This window comes from Ostrea edulis, chromosome 9 (genome assembly GCF_947568905.1).
Source record: "Ostrea edulis chromosome 9, xbOstEdul1.1, whole genome shotgun sequence".
NCBI lineage: Eukaryota > Metazoa > Mollusca > Bivalvia > Ostreida > Ostreidae > Ostrea > Ostrea edulis.
Window position 1 is genome coordinate 2,396,088 of NC_079172.1, and position 20,478 is coordinate 2,416,565.

General features: G+C 38.3%; 1 protein-coding gene and 2 long non-coding RNA genes across 3 annotated transcripts in view; 2 read left to right on the forward strand and 1 right to left on the reverse strand.

Annotated features, from left to right (window-relative positions):
* Positions 1–20,478, forward strand: part of LOC125657387 (uncharacterized) — a 199,676-nt gene that overhangs the window by 8,949 nt on the left and 170,249 nt on the right. The window lies entirely within an intron of this gene.
* LOC130049988 (uncharacterized) lies at positions 6,735–14,122 on the forward strand. The gene is made up of 3 exons (XR_008798336.1): positions 6,735–6,949; positions 7,682–8,187; positions 14,021–14,122. It is a non-coding gene; the product is annotated as an uncharacterized LOC130049988 (long non-coding RNA).
* On the reverse strand, positions 6,980–9,648 carry LOC130049984 (E3 ubiquitin-protein ligase TRIM71-like). Its single transcript, XM_056148240.1, has 2 exons — positions 9,569–9,648; positions 6,980–9,342 (listed from the first exon to the last, which is right to left on the reverse strand). Exon 2 carries the CDS (start codon positions 9,309–9,311, stop codon positions 7,653–7,655), a length of 1,659 nt encoding a protein of 552 aa, XP_056004215.1. The 5' UTR covers positions 9,312–9,342; positions 9,569–9,648; the 3' UTR covers positions 6,980–7,652.

Sequence of the window (20,478 nt, forward strand, 5' to 3'; positions counted from 1 at the left end):
TGAAATCTAAGCTCATGTGAGCTTTTTTTATCTCCCCTTATCTGCAGTCCATCCGTCCTTTCTTATGTAAACTTTTATGATCCCAAAAAAAATTGAGGAGCATTAATATATTCTCTGTCATGTCTGTTCCACCTCATATCTCCTAAACTTTTGATCAGAAATTGATCACAAATGCTCAGGTAAGGACTTGTGGACCAAAGTCTCTCAAGGTCATTGTGGAAAGGCCAAGGTCACTCAGAAAATAAAAGTTCCTTATTTCAACAGTTTTTGATTCCTGTCTCCTAAACCATTCATCAGAAATTGATCAGCAATAGTTCTTGGGACGGGATGTTTGGTTCAAGGTCATTTTTGAAAAGTCAAGGACACTCAGAACATGTACTTTACAGAAGGAAAAATTGCTTATTTCAACTGCTTTAGCTCACCTGATTCTGATCGCCTGTTGTCTGTCATCTGTCTATCCGTCGGTAAACTTTTTACATTTTTGACTTCCTCTCCAGAACCACTGGCCAATTTCAAACCAAACTTGGGGAAAAAGCATCCTTGGGTGAAGATCATTTAAGTTTGTTCAAATGAAGGGTCATGCCCCCTTCAAAGGAAATGATCACTAAAATGCTAAAATAGGGTGGGGTTGTTTAAAAAGTTCTTCTCAAGAATCACTGGGCTAGAAGAGTTGAAATTTACATCAAAGCTTTCTAACAGTGCAAATTTCATTTTGTTCAAACCAAAACCCACAGGAGTAGGGTAGGGCCACAATAGGGGATCAAAGTTTTACATGCGAATATATAGGTGCAGTTTTTGAAAATCTTCTCATGAACCCCTGTGCCAGGAAAGTACAAATTTACATGAAAGTTTCCTGACATAATGCAGATTAAAGTTTGTAAAAATCATGGGCCGAGGTGACTCGGATGAGCGATGAGGCCCATGAGCCTCTTGTTGAATAGCCTTTGATCACATATCACGCAAGTAAGGGGCGAGATCAAATGTTCAATGTTTCACAAAAAACTAAATTCAAATAGTTTTCACTAAGACCCCCTCCCCCCCCCCCCCCCCCCCCCTTAGAATGTTGGAAACTAATTGATTAACAAGTATAAACATACAATTATAAATAACACTGTAATTTTCTACTGTTTATTCATAATCATGGACCCCGGAGATTGAATGGGGCCTCAAGGGGGGCATAAAAGTTTTACATACAAATTTATAGGAAAAATCTTTTAAAATCAACTTCTCAAGAACCACTGAGCCAGAAAAGCTGAGATTTATATGAAAGCTTCCTGATATAGTGCAGATTATAAATTGTTAAGATCATGGCCCCCTGGGGGTCGGATGGGGCCACAATAGGGGGTCAAAGTTTTACATACAAATATATAGGAACAATCTTTAAAAATCTTCTTCTCAAGAACCACTGAACCAGAAAAGCTGAGATTTATATGAAAGCTTTCTGATATAGTGCAGATTCTAAATTGTTAAAATCATGGCCCCCAGGGGTTTGATGGGGCCACGAGGGGGGATCAAAGTTTTATATACAAATTTATCGGAAAAACAATATATAGGGACAATCTTTAAAAATCTTCTCAAGAACCACTGAGCCAGAAAAGCTGATATTTACATGAAATCTTCCTGATATAGTGCAGATTCAAGTTTGTTAAAATCATTGCCCCTGGGGGTTGGATGTTACCACAATAGGGAATCAAAGTTTTACATACAAATATATAGGGACAATCTTTAAAAATCGTCTGCCCAAGAACCACTGAGCTAGAAAAGCTGATATTTACATGAAAGCTTCCTAACATAGTGTAGAGTTAAGTTTGTTCAAATCATGGCCCCCTGGGGTAGGATGGGGCCACAATAGGGGATCAAAGTTTTACATACAAATATATACGGAAAATCTTTAAAAATCTTCTTCTCAAGAACCACTGAGCCAGAAAAGCTGATATTTACATGAAAGATTTCTGACATAGTGCAGATTGAAGTTTGTTCAAATCATGGCCCATGGGGGTAGGGTGGGGCCACAAGGGGGGATCAAATTTTTACATACAAATATATAGGAAAAATCTTTAAAAATCTTCTTCTCAAGAACTAGTGGGCCAAAGAAGTTCAAATTTACATGACATATTGTAGATTCAAGTTTGCAAAAACCATGGCCTCCAGGGGTAGGTTGGCGCCATAATAGGGACTACGGGTTTACATGCAAATATATGGAAAGTCTTCTGATGTGAACCAACGTGACTCAGGTGAGCGATGTGGCCCAAGGGCCTCTTGTTTGTATATAGATTCTTTATGGAAAGACCTTATTTTGTGAAGTTTGACCTTGACCTGGGAGTTTGATCATTCTGACCTATTCAATATCTCCTCAACATATTTTGTATTTAAATTTTTATGACAAAACCTATTTTTTCATACTATAACCTTTGACTTTGTGACCTTGAAATTTGACCTTATTTCAAGAAAATGTAACCTACCAAATATTTTCAATAGTATTCAAGGTAGGGCTTTCATATTTTGTTTATAGGTTTTCTTGTTGACAAGATGACCTTGTGGTACAATCACATTTGATCTTTTGACCTCCACCTACTTTCCCCAAAAAATGGCCTAGTTAATATCTTCTAAACTATTTAAGGAAAAAGCTTTTATATTTTGTGTATAGATTTTTATGGCAAGACTTTGCTTTAGTGTTTGAACTTATGACCTAAATCTACTTTTAATAAGAATCTGACCTCTTCATTATACCCCCCGCAACAAGTTGTGGGGGGGGGGGGGGGTATACTGGAATCGGGTTCTCCGTCTGTCTGTCTGTCCGTCTGTAGACGCAATGGTTTCTGGGCTCTAAAGCATTATCCTTTCCACCGACCGTCACCATATATATATGGACTACCCATGGGATGAAGATGTTCCCTATCGATTTTGGGGTCAAAAGGTCAAAGGTCAAGCGCACTGGACATCGAAGTAGCAATATGGTTTCCGGGCTTAAAAGCGTTATCCTTTCCACCTACAGTCACCATGTCATACATATGGACTACCCATGGGATGAAGATGTTCCCTATCGATTTTGGGGTCAAAAGGTCACGCGCACTGGACATCGAAGTAGCAATATGGTTTCCGGGCTTAAAAGCGTTATCCTTTCCACCTACAGTCACCATGTCATACATATGGACTACCCATGGGATGAAGATGTTCCCTATCGATTTTGGGGTCAAAAGGTCACAGGTCAAGCGCATTGGACATTGAAGTAGCAATATGGTTTCTGGGCTCTAAAGTGTTATCCTTTCCACCTACAGTCACCATATCATACATATAGACTACCCATGGAATGAAGATGTTCCCTATCGATTTTGGGGTCAAAAGGTCAAAGGTCACGCGCACTGGACATTGAAGTAGCAATATGGTTTCCGGGCTCTAAAGCGTTATCCATTCCATCTACAGTCACCATATCATACATATGGACTACCCATGGAATGAAGATGTTTCCTATCAATTTTGGGGTCAAAAGGTCAAAGGTCAAGTGCACTGGACATCGAAGTAGCAATATGGTTTCCATTTAAATTCTTTAACGGCTTTTTTCATCGCATGGAACACCCTTTTGGGAGATTGGGGTAAGCCGAGGATATTCTTAGTGAGCATTGATCACAGTACCTCTTGTTATCTCCTGAACTATTTAAGATAGAGCTTTCATAGAACTTGTAGGACTCGGTATTCACAGATGTGCACTGGTTTGGTCTCATTTTGATACATTCAGTATCATTGTATCGATCTTTTGAGTATAAATTTGTGATCTAAAAGCATGATATAATGGTGTGAAGGATCAGTTTGTGGTTAACCAATATTTAATGTGAGAATAAATATTGTAGGGTAGCGGTTACTGGAGACGTGCTGTTGATTGATGAGGATAATTTTCCCGAGACTCTGACATATATTACAGGACCTGGATAGCTCTACTGGTGTTCAAAATGCCAGGTTTGTTAATGGAATTACATGTAAATGTTCCATGAAATGGCCAGGGCATATGTAATATAGCATTAATATTTTTGATGAAACTCAGATGACCTATTGCAATTGGTCTGCATCCGTTGTCATGTGTTGCCTGTCGTGTTAGGTGTGTTAACATCTTCAAGACAACGGGGAAATAAATTGTAAATTTCAGAATTCCTGGACTCCTGTGGCTTTAGGGGCGGGGCAAAAACTGCCCAAATTTGACCAATTTTCAATAAATCTTCTTTACGACTATGCATGTGTAAGAAAAACTAAATGCATAGGGATGTAGAGCAGGAAAGCCTCTATCAAAATTGTAAATTTCATGATCCCTGGGGTAGGGGTTCTGACCTCAGGGCGATGCCAAACATGTTATATAGTATTGGTGTGTAAATCACTTAAATGACATCTTCTTAAGTGCTGTTGAACCTTTCTTGTCAGCGGAACTCCTCTGAGAACACTCAACATCATTTCGTGAATCTTTGTAGTTAATAGAAACATGCTGTGTAGATGTGCATATTCCCAGGAAATTCTGATTGTCCCTTTTGAACTTATAATTTCAAGTCCATCTGTCCTTTTGTTGTCAGTACAATTCCTCAGAGATCGCTTAACAGAATTTGATGAAAATTTGTAGTTAATAAGGACACACTGTGTAGATGTGCATATTCCCAGAAAATTCTGATTCAATTATTTTTCTTGGAGTTATGCCCCTTTTGAATTTTGAACCCGTCTGTGCTGTTCTTGCAGCAATGCATAGCATTACCATTCATTATGTGAGACATTGTTAAGCAATGTTGGAGCGTGGGGTATGTGAACTTGATCACTTTTACTTTCTTTCATTAGTCAGGTGCTCTAACCATTGAGCAACCATGACCGGTCTATCCGAAACCCCTATAATACTAGTCACGTGCTCCAGTCATTGAGCTACCGTGACCGGTTTATCTGAGACCCCTGTATGAGTCAGATATTTTAACCATTGAGCTACCATGACCAGTCTATCAGAGATCCCTGTATTACAAGTCAGGTGCTCTAACCATTGAGCTACAGTGACCGGTCTATCAGAGACCCCTGTATTATTAGTCAAGTGATCTAACAATTGAGCTACCATGACCGATCTATCAGAGACCCCAGTTGTACTATTCAGGTGCTCTAACCATTGAGCTACCATGACTGGTCTATCTGAGACCCCTGTATTACCAGTTAGGTGCCCAGTTTTTCAGAGACCCCTGTATTACTAGTTAGGTGCCCAGTTTTTGAGAGACCCCTGTATTACCAGTTAGGTGCCCAGTTTTTCAGAGACCCCTGTATTACAAATCATGTGCTCTAACTATTAACCTATCCATAGGCTGATGTTAAGATGAACCATGGATATCGATCTGGATAGCTCCGTGCTTAGAACATCTGACTAGTAATACACGGGTCTCTGATAGACCGACCACTGTAGCTCAATAGTTAAAACACCTGATTAGTAATACAGGGGTCTCTGATAGACCGGTCACTGTAGCTCAATAGTTAGAACACCTGACTAGTAATACACGGGTCTCTGATAGACCGGTCACTGTAGCTCAATAGTTAGAACACCTGATTAGTAATACACGGGTCTCTGATAGACCGGCCACTGTAGCTCAATAGTTAGAACACCTGACTAGTAATACAGGGGTCTCTGATAGACCGGTCACTGTAGCTCAATAGTTAGAACACCTGATTAGTAATACACGGGTCTCTGATAGACCGGTCACTGTTGCTCAATAGTTAGAGCACCTGATTAGTAATACAGGGGTCTCTGTTAGACCGGTCACTGTTGCTCAATAGTTAGAGCACCTGATTAGTAATACAGGGGTCTCTGTTAGACCGGTCACTGTAGCTCAATAGTTAGAACACCTGATTAGTAATACAGGGGTCTCTGTTAGACCGGTCACTGTTGCTCAATAGTTAGAGCACCTGATTAGTAATACACGGGTCTCTGATAGACCGGTCACTGTAGCTCAATAGTTAAAACACCTGATTAGTAATACACGGGTCTCTGATAGACCGGCCACTATAGCTCAATAGCTAAAGCACCTGATTAGTAATACACGGGTCTCTGATAGACCGGTCATTGTACCTCAATAGTTAGAACACCTGCAGAATAGTAATACACGGGTCTCTGATAGACCGGCCACTGTAGCTCAATAGTTAAAGCACCTGATTAGTAATACAGGGGTCTCTGTTAGACCGGTCACTGTAGCTCAATAGTTAGAACACCTGATTAGTAATACAGGGGTCTCTGATAGACCGATCACTGTAGCTCAATAGTTAGAACACCTGATCAGAAATACACGGGTCTTTGATAGACCGGTCACTGTAGCTCAAAAGTTAGAGCACCTGATTAGTAATACACGGGTCTCTGATACACCGGCCACTGTTGCTCAATAGTTAGAGCACCTGATTAGTAATACACAGGTCTCTGATACACCGGCCACTGTAGCTCAATAGTTAGAGCACCTGATTAGTAATACAGGGGTCTCTGTTAGACTGGTCACTGTAGCTCAATAGATAGAACACCTGATTAGTAATACACGGGTCTCTGTTAGACTGGTCACTGTAACTCAATAGTTAGAGCACCTGATTAGTAATACACGGGTCTCTGTTAGACTGGTCACTGTAGATCAATAGTTAGAGCACCTGACTAGTTATACAGGGGTCTCGGATTTGATTTCCAGTTGAAGCACGAGTTTTTCCTTCCTGTTACATTTACATATATATAAACATGTAAATATACCACACTGTAATAGACTGGACATTTTGTAAGATAATTAAGTTCTGAAATACAGACAATTGTTGACAATACAGTTAGATATAATTACACTTTGTGTTTTGTAGGACTGTGGAGTGTTGTGATGTTATTGATGGTCAACAGAAGACTGTGACCTTGAATCTGAAGATCTGTGATGAAGACTGGACGTTTGGGTCAATCTCTGTTACAGTACTACAAATCTAAGTAAGTACTCAGTAATAATGTAAGACTGAACTCTGTATCATGTTTATCTAATATAAACATTGTAAAATCAAACACATATTGAAATACATAATTAACAAACAGAATAATTAGTAGTTTATCACACACAAACAAGTATATGTGTACATGTATAGATGTACTATAATTCAAGGCTACACACAAAATACTGACAAAGTGACTTAGTACATCACAAGAACTGATTTACCTTTATTTACATTTCATGATTAACATGTGCCTAATTGTATATAGATAATTAACTAGTAACACAATCTAATTATTAATTAGTATACTAAGATTAGATATAATAATACAGATATTGTAAGATATAATTACTAAACAGCAGTGAGAGACTAATGTTCTATCAGTTAAACTCACAAACACAAGTACATGTTAATTACACATCACAGACACAGGGCTGTAATTAACACGGAGCTGTAATTAACATGGGGCTGTAATCAACAAACAGATGTAATCAACACAAAAATGCAATTAACACTGAGTTTAGATGTGTAATTAACACTGTAGAGCTCTGTAATTAACACGGGGCTGTAATTAACACAGGGCTGTAATCAACAAGCAGATGTAATCAACACAAAGATGCAATTAACACTGTGTTTAGATGTGTAATGAACAGGGTTTTTAGATGTGTAATTAACACTGTAGGGCTGTGTAATTAACACTGTGTTTATAGATATTGGATTTTCTTCACTTTAGCAGTGAAACACTCAGCCACAAAGAGGTTGTCTCTGATGTCCACACATAAACCTAATGGAGTGTATAAATCACAGTGAATGTAACGGAGGAACTGTCCGTCCTGATCTAGGATGTGGATACGGTCATTGTTATAGTCTGCTGTCAGGATGTGACTCTGGCTGTCTGTAGTGATGCCGAATGGATTAAATGATTGCTTGGTATTAGAGGGATGACCAGTGTATCTAAATCGGAGTTTTCCTGACTGATTGACCACCACTACTGCTCTAGCTTCACAGTCAGCCACACAGATATCCAGGTTCTTGTTCTCACTGAGGTATTTATAATAACCAGCAGATTTATAGAGAGGACGACCCTGATCATCAAACTGAATGCTTTGTTTCTCTGTGGAGCCGGAGTAACGCACGACTTTGTATTGTTTGTAATCATCACTCTCCATGGTAACCAGGAGATCGTTACCCGCGGTACTGCAGACATTGAGAGGTCCCCACCCCTGTAGTGTGATCACGGTCTGTATCTGTTTATTCTTAATTAAATTAACAGTTCCATCACTAGAGTCAGTATAAACAAGATCTCCGTCCCGTGTCACTGCTATGTCCCGCGGTTTGTTCCCTGACTTGGTTTGTATTGATGTCAGTAGTTTACTCTGGAGGTTGAGCAGCTTCATGGTTTCGTTATACCCGCGTGTCCAGACTTGATCTTCACTCAGACAGCTAACACTGTATAGTCTGTGATACCCAGTGTCTATGGTGGCGGTGACGCGCGGCTCATCAAGCAGTGGTTTGACTGGAGGAGATGATACAGCTTCTGCTGACTTGATTGTGTCGCCATGTTCTGTGTTAATGGATAATGGCGACAGAGAACCGAACATTTCATTGAGCTGATCTTTGTTTATTTTCTGAGCAGACAAACTGGGTACTGTAACTCGGACTTTAGGCGGTAATGTTCTATATTCAGAATTCCTAGATTTGTAACTAGAGGTTAAGGAGACGTCATTTGATTTTAGGATTGATTTCAAGTCGGACATGATCTGTTTGAGTTCCGCCATTTTCTGTGTGATTTCTTCTGTATTTTTATTCAGGGTAGATAGGTGTTTGATTTTCATCTCCTGAATGTCGGATTTCCGCTGGTTGACAATGGCGGTGATTTCCCGGTGTAAGATTTCTCCTTGTTGATCGGCAATTGTTGTTAGTTCTCCGTAATTCGTTTCTAACTCGGCTTTCTCAGTTTGCACATCGGACGCCATTTCATCATATCGCGGGTAAATTCTGGTCTCGAGTTCGTCCAGATCTTTCTGTAAACTTTCTGTTTTAGTGCTGAGTGTTTCCAGAATATCTGATATATCGTGACCTTCATGTTTACTTGAGGAGACGCAGGTAGAACAGACAGGAATGTCACATTTCTCACAGTAATGTTTACAGAGTTCGTCGGCGTGGTGTGGACATGTTGAGTAGTTAAGAGATTTTCTGTATTTATAGAGCACGACTTTGTGTCTTATAGACGAATCCGAGAGGTGCTTCCCAACACAGGTCTGGCATAGATTTATATCACAACGTTCACAGTGACTCTGTAGGTGGGCAGTTTTACAGAGGTCACACAATAGGATAATCTGGGCTCTGCGGAACGGGTCCATTTCTGATGTCCGGGGTCACATGAGGAGTTCACTGTTAATTAAAATAGGGAATTTAGATTAAAGATTTAGATATGTTGAAACACATGACCAGCTAGAATTACAGTATGTTATATACACTGCGATTATTTATATACCAGACGTGAATGTATTGGAATACCCCCCCCCCCCCCCTATTTTTCAGAAATGTATGAAATCATGATGAAAATGAGCAGATCTATATAATTGATTGAAAATACGGATATGTATTTTGTCTTTACCTGAAAATTCAACATGGCCTCCCTGTTATTTCGACCTTCCGTCTAGTCCTGTGATTAAATACCTGTGCGGTGCGTCAGCCTGTATACATTATCTATTTAAATAGAGTTTAAAGTTTGTTTTGACCTAGATCATACTGGGTAGCGATGTCAACATTGACGTCAGAAGATAGAATTGTTTCAATGTATGTATAAATCCCTTCATTGTAGTCAGTGTACAGAAATACTTTGCAATAGCAGCTGTGCCTGTGTGTGTGTGTGTGTGTGGGGGGGGGGGGGGGGGTCATATAGAATATGATTTATTTCCAAATTAGGGCCCTCTCGGGCATACAGCATACATGATTGTTAACATTTCAATGTGCAATGACGATAAAAACAAAACAAAACAAAACAAGAGTAAAATCTGCACTATTAGTATGAGCAATGTTCATACATGAGACATTTGAACATGATAATACTTAATTGTATTATATGTAAGTACCACCGTGTATCCTAATGCAAAACAGTCAGAAATACACATAGGGAAAATATATATATATATATATATATATATATATATATATATATACCTGTACATAACAACTCTACATGTAATAATAGTAAAGGTAGTAAAGTACATATGATTAACTCCACTGTAATGCAAAAGATACCACGGGACGGTGCATTGGTACTAGATCAACATGTCATGTTTATAATGAGTGCATATGTGCAATATGGTTTCATATGGTTCACACATAATATACAGTAATACTAGTAATATGAGCTTAGACAATGTACATAACACGAGACATTACTTGATGTAATATATGTAAGTACCACCGTGTATCCTAATGCAAAACAGTCAGAAATGCACACAGTAATCACTACTACTGTCTCAGTCTGGACAGTTTTATATAGAGACAACACTTGATTTAGGTGAAGCACTTACGGACGTAGCATTGAGGGTTGTTTATCGTGCCAAAGACTAGTTTACATTGAGGGTTGTTTATCGTGCCAAAGACTAGTTTGCATTGAGGGTTGTTTTTCGTGCCAAAGACTAGTTTGCATTGAGGGTTGTTTATCGTGCCAAAGACTAGTCTGCATTGAGGGTTGTTTATCGTGCCAAAGACTAGTCTGCATTGAGGGCTGTTTATCGTGCCAAAGACTAGTTTACATTGAGGGTTGTTTATCGTGCCAAAGACTAGTCTGCATTGAGGGTTGTTTATCGTGACAAAGACTAGTTTACAGTGAGGGTTGTTTATCGTGCCAAAGACTAGTTTGCATTGAGGGTTGTTTATCTGACAAAGAGTAGTTTACATTGAGGGTTGTTTATCGTGACAAAGACTAATTTACATTGAGGGTTGTTTATCGTGCCAAAGACTAGTTTGCATTGAGGGTTGTTTTTCGTGCCAAAGACTAGTTTGCATTGAGGGTTGTTTATCGTGCCAAAGACTAGTCTGCATTGAGGGTTGTTTATCGTGCCAAAGACTAGTCTGCATTGAGGGCTGTTTATCGTGCCAAAGACTAGTTTACATTGAGGGTTTGTTTATCGTGCCAAAGACTAGTCTGCATTGAGGGTTGTTTATCGTGACAAAGACTAGTTTACAGTGAGGGTTGTTTATCGTGCCAAAGGACTAGTTTGCATTGAGGGTTGTTTATCTGACAAAGAGTATTTTACATTGAGGGTTGTTTATCGTGACAAAGACTAATTTACAGTGAGGGTTGTTTATCGTGACAAAGACTAGTTTACAGTGAAGGGTTGTTTATCGTGCCATAGACTAGTTTGCATTGAGGGTTGTTTATCATGACTATGCTGGCGCGACGTTTGTAAATTTCTTCCTCGCTATTATCCAGTGTAAAATTCCAAACAACCTACATGTATGTGAGTGACGTGTGACTTTCACAGAAATAAACAAAGGGCATAAATTGACTTTTTATATATATATGCTATTTATTCCATTTATAAAAGCAAAAATCATGCATTCACATTTACGGAATAAATGCTATATTGATGTACGTAGTATACATGCTAATTCGCTCCGCGGAGCGAATAACATGATAATCCTGAGATATAAATCATTTAGTAATTGTAGCCAGTAAACATTTTATCTATACTCAGGAAATCATTGTATTTATAATTTATTCCAAAACATTAAAGCGAAGAGAAATCGACGGTTACATATCCCCAGGTCAATATGGTGTACAACATCGTACTATACAGACAAGTTATTCCCCGCGTATCGGATAGAAGAGCGTTTGGAAGTTTTACGATAATTGACTTTATTTCTTAATAAATAATTGACCTGGACTGTACTCTCCCGTTAGACAGGTACAATACCTGTATCCTTCTGATCACCTGTAGTACCACAGTGGCGGATCTAGAGGGAGTTAACAGGTGGAAGTTGGATTTGAGAGATCCCAAGCATTTTTCAAATTTATAACACGATCTTGCAGTTAGATAAGGATGAAATAGTCTGTATCATTGCGATAAACAGAAAACTACATACTATTACTGTAAAATTTTGTGCAGCAATCAGAACGGCCTTTTCTGTATACTGACAATAAACTTAACACGCTTAGCAGAATTTTACAGACTTTTGGAAATTCTCACATGTGTTGAGCTATAATACATTGAGTTAAATGCTATCTTACTTGGTTTCATACCGATTGCTAGGCCGTTCATGGCACACTAATTTTGACTACGGATAACTCAGTTTACCTGATCGGAATATGGGGCTTGAGGCGGGTGTGACCGGTCGACCGGGGATGCTTACTCCTCTTAGATAACTGATTCCGTCTCTGGATATCCAGGGGTCCGTGTTTGCACATCTCTCTATTTTCAATTTTGTATTGCTTGTATAGTAGTTATGAGATTGATCACTGTTCGTTGTCTTCACCTTTCACCTAGCTTTGGTTTTCCAGGGGGGGGGGGGGGGGGGGGGGGGTATATTGTGTAGGCGTCCATCTCGAGAAGGTTTTCATTTGTATAGTATAAAGATATTTCCATTGCCGACGAAGGGCTGAGAAAGTTGAGTCTATGCTCGGAGCTTATGGCCTTTGAACGGGAAGGGATCTTTGCTGTGACACGGGGCCTCAGTTTTGGGGTTCTTATTCGAATGACCGCTCATTTAGTCACCTCTTACGACAAGCAAGAGGTACTAGGGATCTATTCTATCTAGGATCCTCACGGACTGTGTGGGGGGGAGGGGGTGAAATTATATGCGACTTTGATTTCGGAAATGTAAACATAGAGCTTATTAAAAATTATCAGAAACCATATATCCGGGATTGAAGTGTTCCTGTCGTTTTAATGGCACTTTAATCAACAATTTGAATCCACGCTAGCTAATTTATTTTATCAATGAATAAGATTACATTGCTTATTGAAATCATTGTCTTACCAGAAGGCTCGTCACTCAAGCTTTCACTTACATGTTATTCATTCCCTGTAAATGCAAAGCTTACCTGTGTACAGGTAAAACAATTAGCTGCAATAATGTAGCCCTCTCTGATTTTTTTTTTTTTTTTTTTTTTTTTTTTTTTTTTTTTTTTTTTAGGGGAGAGGGCCTACAACTCCTTAGGATCTCCGTAATGGTGCAAATGCGGGAGTGATTCACTCCCGCAACATTTGCGCTCATTCTAAACATTTCCTGACTTTCTTTACGTAAATAAAATGATATTCTATGTTTCTTAGTCAATATTTAAATTTACAACCTGCAACTTTAGATTTGTGAGGCTCTATTCTACCGTTTTCAACAATTTCGATAAATTCCAATTTCTCGATTCATATTTGTGCGCCATGTTTGAGGTACTGAAGTTTCAACTTCCGGTTGTCAAGTCATTTGCATATGCCATATAAGGTAGTATTTACATCAATGGACAAGTATGGAGGCGAAAGCTATTTCGTCGGTATTGAAAAGGTTTGAATTTACTATCAAGTTAAAAAACGAACAGCAGAGTGTAAATTCTTTCTGCAACAATATGATTTTCCTTTCTTTGTCGAAGTGGCTCGAGTAACTACATTTTCGCGCTGATTGTCAATGTTAAGGCTTTTCATTAGATCCACCTACGAGATCTCGCGATAACAAGCATGGTGGAGCAGACGAAGAATTTTGCATGCTGTACATTATATTTAATGAAAAGCACCTTTATTAGACATGCCCGAGCACAAAGTTGGTACTCCTTTTGGTGTAAACAACATTTGGGACTAATACACAGAGTTTATTATCGGTTATTCATAAAATAATTTTGCACCATTAGTATTACGGAGATCCTATGGAATTGTAGCCCTGTCCCAAAAACGTCAGAATAAAAAAAAATTGGATAGGACTACATTATTGCAGCTAGTAAACAATAGGTAAATTACCTGTGTAGTTTTGAAGTGTGAGTGAAGCTTGCATTACGCTCCCTCTAGTGAGGAAATGACATGAAATACGTTACATGTTTTTGTATTATTACTCTTTTTTTCTGTTGTAGATTGAGTTGAGTGGAACAATGAACCTCCGGATATCTATGTACATTTACACGTGTAGGATTAAACTTCTGTTGCACTCGCGCATGCGAGCTTATGATCCTGTATTGCGTGTTTGAGTTTTATTTCATAAATAGTTTAGGTTCTGTTGAACTTGTGAATCAGAAGCTGAATGAAGAATGATGTGTGTTTAGCTCAGATGACAGTGGTCCGTCTGTCTGTCTGTAAACCTGAACTGAAAGTTCAAGTTAACTCACCTTATCACATTTTTTTTGTCTGTAAAATCAATGAGTCAGAAAAGTTGAAATTTACATGATAAGTTTCTGATTGTGTAAATCATGATTCCTGGGAATAATTTTACATGCAGATGTATGCTAAAATATTTTAGAATCTTATTTTCAAGTGTAGACGAAAACCATGGCTAATCCCTAGGTAGTGCGGATTCGTTTCTTCAAATTGCACCCCCCCCCCTGCAATACGATGAGGCGTCAATAGACAATAAATGTTTTGCGTGAGAATTATAGAGATGCACTATTAAAAACAACAGAAGGTTCATTATTAATCGTAGTGTTGTGTAAGTATCTACAGGTGTTAAAAGTCAGGGCCCAGGGTAGTTAAAAGTCAGGACCCGGGGTAGTTAAAAGTCAGGACCCTTGATAGTTCAATGTCAGGACCCATAGTAGCTAACAGTCAGGGCCAGTGGTGATAAAAAGTCAGGACCCGTGGTAGTTCGAAGTCAGGACCCGGGGTAGTTCGAAGTCAGGACCCGTGGTATTAAAAACTCAGGACCCGGGGTAGTTAAAAGTCCGGTTCCGGGATAGTTAGAAGTCCGGGCCCGTTGTAGTTAAAAGTCAGGACCCGGGGTAGTTGAAAATCAGGACCCGGGGTAGTTAAAAGTACGGACCCGGGGTAGTTAAAAAGTCAGGATCCGGGGTAGTTAAAAGTCTGAACCCGGGGTAGTTGAAAGTTGGGATCCGGGGCAGTTAAAAGTTTGAACCCGGGGTAGTTAAAAGTCAGGACATCTGGGTGTAAGGTGAAACCACAATAAATGGTAAGAGTTTTTCATGGGAAGATTTAGGAAATTTCGCCTATCAAGCTACCTATGACGTAATAGTAGCATTGCTTTCGCCGCTGAATGGTGAAACTACAGCGCTTTTGAGTTGAAAAAAAAATGAAATTTTAACTCTCCCTCACAACGTTTTTCATTGTTATACTTTATGTTACCAAAATTGATGATTATATGAGAACTCCACACATATACTTATATAATTTTGCTTCTTTCTATGTCTGGAATGATAGGCACGTTTTGGTGCATTTAACATATGACTTTTTTTCATGGGTGGAGGAAGGGGAGCTTAAGACCCACGAATAATCAAATACGAATATTTTGAGCAAATTTACAGCCATAAAAGTGGAACGGTATCTTAGAAACCACTGCGGTAATGTTGGTACATGTATCAACAAGAACTCTACAGATGATGACGACGCCACCACGCATATCTCCAGTGTTGTAGCATATACCCCCCCCCCCCCCCCCCCGCATATACACCCTCCCTCACCCCGGAAAAACAGGCCCGGGATAAATTTCCTCCCATAGGAGGAAAAAGCGCCCCAGCAAATAATATTCCCTATGTACATGTACAAAGTCAGTATAGAGTTCCCCATGGACGGAAAACCCGCCCTGATATAGAATTTCTCCCTCCTGTTTCCGGATTTCATTGTTAGTTTGCCGTTAGTATCTTTTTTCAATAGAATATCTAAGTACGAAGCAGATGTGGAAGACTCTGTGGTATCTTTTATTTCGAGTTCACTGGGATATATCGAATCGTCATATGAATGAAAATGACCATTGCTGATAGATAAAACGTCGTTGATATATCTAAATGTGGAGTTGAAGGTCAAAACAAGAGATTTTTTCTTCTCGTGCATAAGCTTTTGAATAAATATAGAATGAAGCAAACCCATGCAATTGTACATAACAATCAATGGAATTTGTTATTATTGCTATGAAGAGGTACATGTTATTAAAAGAGTTTTAAAAAAGGAACAAATATGTGCTGTTAAATTTTTATAGTTTAATGAAATAGATATGCGTTCATTAATACATGTATTACGATATTAAAATAAAGTGCACCGCCACGGCACATGATACGCCCGTCACATATTGTTAACAGTATAGATTGTACCCATTAAAACATTTTTTTTATATCACCTTAATTAAATGTCGCAGTGACCTTAAAGTAGGATGCGACACACCTTCTACCTAAGATGCATTAGTTGACCAATTTTGGTGATTCTAGGTCTAATAGTTTTCAAGTTATGAGCCGGACAAGTTTTTACCATATATGGCCATATCTTCTTAATGAAAAGTCACAGTGACCTGGTTTTAATGTGCGACACACCTTCTACCTAAGATGTATCTACAGACAAAGTTTGATTATTCTAGGCCTTGTAGTATTTAAGTTACGGGTCGGACACGAAAAAGCTAACAGACGGACGGACAGACGGATATCTCCTTAATGAAAAGTCACAGTGACCTGGTTTCAATGTGCGACACACCTTCTACCCAAGATGTATCTACAGACAAAGTTTGATTATTCTAGGCCTTGTAGTATTTAAAGGACACATCGCATGTTTTTAAACTTTTTAATTTTTTCAGCAAAATTAATTCATTTCATGCCTAAAACTACTTTACATGTGTTTTAAATGAAACAGTTTGCGTAGTTTTCGAGTTTGAAAGCGATGAAATTCAAATCTTGCGATATGCATATTTTCTTCGATATTTTACGCGCCAATATCTGTGACGTCATATGTGACCTCGAGCGAGAATATTTGAAAACAGTTGATAGCCATTTCATAAACAGATTAGATTTAATTGACAAACAAACAATTATCACATTAACAGCTTGTAAATAACACTGCATTAGGGTGTTTTGTGCCGTTTAAGGGTGTACTTACTGTCAGTAGAGAGGATTTGGACTGTGTTTTTTCCAATTTTCGAAGGAAGGTATGAGGGACAAGACGTGAATATTTTTTGTCGGCACAACGACTTTGCCATAAAACCCCCCAGTAGAATTTGTCCCTGTACTTTTTCAAACAAGCACTTGGACAAAGACGTAGATAAACTGCGAGAAACTGGTTCTATCGAAGCTACACACTGTTACATATAGGCCTACGGCATATGCTTTCCGTTCTGCTCTCGAATTCAATACACACTCGCACCAACTGACCTTCACCTTGTAACAATATATAGGCAGAACTTTGCTAGCAGTGTCTACCAACTGGTAGTTTTAAAAAAGATATTTTAAGATAAAAGATAATTGAACTTTCAATTATAAATAATAAAATATAATATTTCCCGACTTTGAATTGAATTATAATGCTTTCATTTTTTTTAAGGAACGCATACGTGTTTACAACAACAGCACGCCGCGCTCCCACTTCCTAAGTAACAACGTGTTGATAACAAAAAATAATGATTAGGCCTAATAAAATTGTTTTAGTAAAATAATTTAAAAGTATTGTGATTTTCACAATAAGTTTGATCATTATTATTATTATTATTTTCGAAATGCACCCGTGACAGTAGGCCTAGTTGTCATAATCGTATCATAATTTAGGCCTATCTAACTTCTCCAAAATTTTTTTTTAATAATTACACTGTTTATTTTAGAAAAGCAACAACGCTAATCACAGTTGTTTACAGAAATGGCATTACCAAATTGTGTTTAGACAGTGATCCCAGGTAAACATTATTTACTCGCAAATTTATGCAGATTTCATACTCGCTTTTCTCGCTACATTTGGGTCGCTATTTGTATGCACTGGTGGCTAAAAGATATAAGGCTCGGGGAATTTGTCGACATCGAAATAAATGTTATCCATGGTAAATAAATTAGGCCCCTAAAACCCGAGTTTAAAAATATCTAACACTACTTTTACAACAAGTTGATCGACGAAGGTCGCATATGACGTCACTGTACCACGTGACTACCTATCTAATTAACTAGGCTTTTTGAAATCGGGGCTTAGATTTAAGTCCGTATTGTGGCTAATTATCGCAATACTTCAGCGAACGAACTATTACAATTAATTTCTATAAGCATAAGGAAGACAAAATGCATATAATTCTGTATACTTTGAAAACACGAGATGTGTCCTTTAAGTTACGGGTCGGACACGAAAAAGCTAACAGACGGACGGACAGACGGATATCTTCTTAATGAAAAGTCACAGTGACCTGTTTTTGATGTGCGACACACCTTCTACCCAAGTTGTATCTACAGACAAAGTTTGATGATTCTAGGCCTTGTAGTATTTAAGTTACGGGTCGGACACGAAAAAGCTAACAGACGGACGGACATGAACGCCATACCATAATACGTCCCGTCTTAAAGACCCCCCAAAAAACACCGTACGGTTGCTCCACGGATCACTGAATGTGGGCGGAGCTTATCCATGGTCAATGTTATTTACCTGGAATTTGCCTGGCCAAGAGATCGGTTGTTGTGTATATTTTTATGATATACACAGGAAATTTCTCAGGTTATTACAAATTATGCTTAGTGTCTTGATTTGTGCACAAAAAAAAAAAATAATTAAAATTTCCACCTACATGCATACCGCATTTCTATTTCCCGTAAACCTTCAAACTTGGTCATATTTATGTATTGCAAATGACAGGTTTAGCCCATTTCTAAACCTTTGCTTTTTAAAACTTCTAATTAAATTGTTATATATCGTATATAAATAATTTCCTAAATATAATATTACCCGGCGTTTCCGGGCACGTCCTGGGAGTTCGCGGTGTCGTGGGTGTAGTAGGTAAAATATCCATGTTTCGAGAGAATGAATAAATCCAAGTAGATCTGTGTACATGTACAACCAAATGAAGAATGATCAAGATACCCCTCAATATGTCTGTAGGGTTTCTGTAGCTGTAGTGTTTGCGTAATGGTGGTATCCCAAACAGAAGCTGACACGAAGTGTACCCCCCCCCCTCCTCTCTCTCTCTCTCTCTCTCTCTCTCTCTCTCTCTCTCTCTCTCTAGGGTTTCTGTGGCTGTAGTGTTTGTGTAACGATGGTATCCCAAACAGAAGCTGACACGAAGTCTACACCCCCTCCTCTCTCTCTCTTTAGGGTTTCTGTGGACGTAGTGTTTGTGTAACAATGTTATCCCAAACAGAAGCTGACACATAGCTAGTCTAACCCCCCCCCCCTTTCTCTCTCTCCCTTACTCTCAATCATTGACTAAATGAGTAATTATTGTCATACGTATGCAACACTATTGCCATGCCATATTATTTCATCTATCTTATTGCTACAGTTTTACACATTTCTCTCTCTCTCTCTCTCTCTCTCTCTCTCTCTCTCTCTCTCTTTATAAATATAAAACCGTGATAAATTATAAATAGCTCAATAACTCTCTCTCTCTCTCTCTCTCTCTCTCTCTCTCTCTCTCTCTCTCTTTATCTTTATAAATATAAAACCGTGATAAATTATAAATAGAAATATCTCAATAACTCTCTCTCTATATATATAAATATAAAGCCGTGATAAATTATAAATAGAAATACCTCAGTAACTCTCTCTCTCTCTCTCTCTCTCTCTCTCTCTCTCTCTCTCTCAATATAAAGCCGTGATAAATTATGAATAGAAATATCTCAACAACTTATTTATGCTTTTTTTTTTTTTTTTTTTTTTACTATTGTTTGATTTCTGATTGTGTAATTTATAATCCATGTGGTATCTCAAACAGAAGCATTTTTAACAGTTTTACGCATGGGCAATATAAGCATTATACATGTTGATGTGCTGCGCCAATAAAGAATTGTTCATGTTTTTATAAATATAAATCCACAATAAATCATTAATAGAAAATATTCCAATAACTTATATGTTTGTTTGGTTGTTGTTGTTTTTTTTTTTTTTTTTTTTTTTTTTTTTATCATTGTTTGATTTTTGATTGTTTAATCTATAATACATGTATAAAGATGGAGAGAGAAAATACGATGATAAATTGCATTGTATTGGGGACGTTATGAATTAAAATATTCTAGGTGCGAGTCAATGCTATCAAAACTCAGGTATACTGGGGCTTTCCTCGAGATCTGAAGACTGCCGGTCATCATTAGCCATGATTGTTATCAAAACATCTTTCTCGGGTAGCTGTAGACCACGGTCTCTGCAAACGTCAATCAACCTAAGCTCTATTGTTAAAAGTTTGATTGACCAGCGGCTTATCATTGATCGCGACACAGGTAAAATTTGGGGGCGTTAACTTAAAGTTGGGTCTTTAAGACGGGCGTATAAAAATAACTAATCGAATATTTTTTAAGATGCCGAAGTTTTGTTTTCTCGCTGAAAACTTTGAATTGCATTTAGTAAATATAACAGCCTTTCCCAAAAGACTTATTATTACGATTTTTGTAAAAAGTCGACTAAAAGATATACAATTAAAATA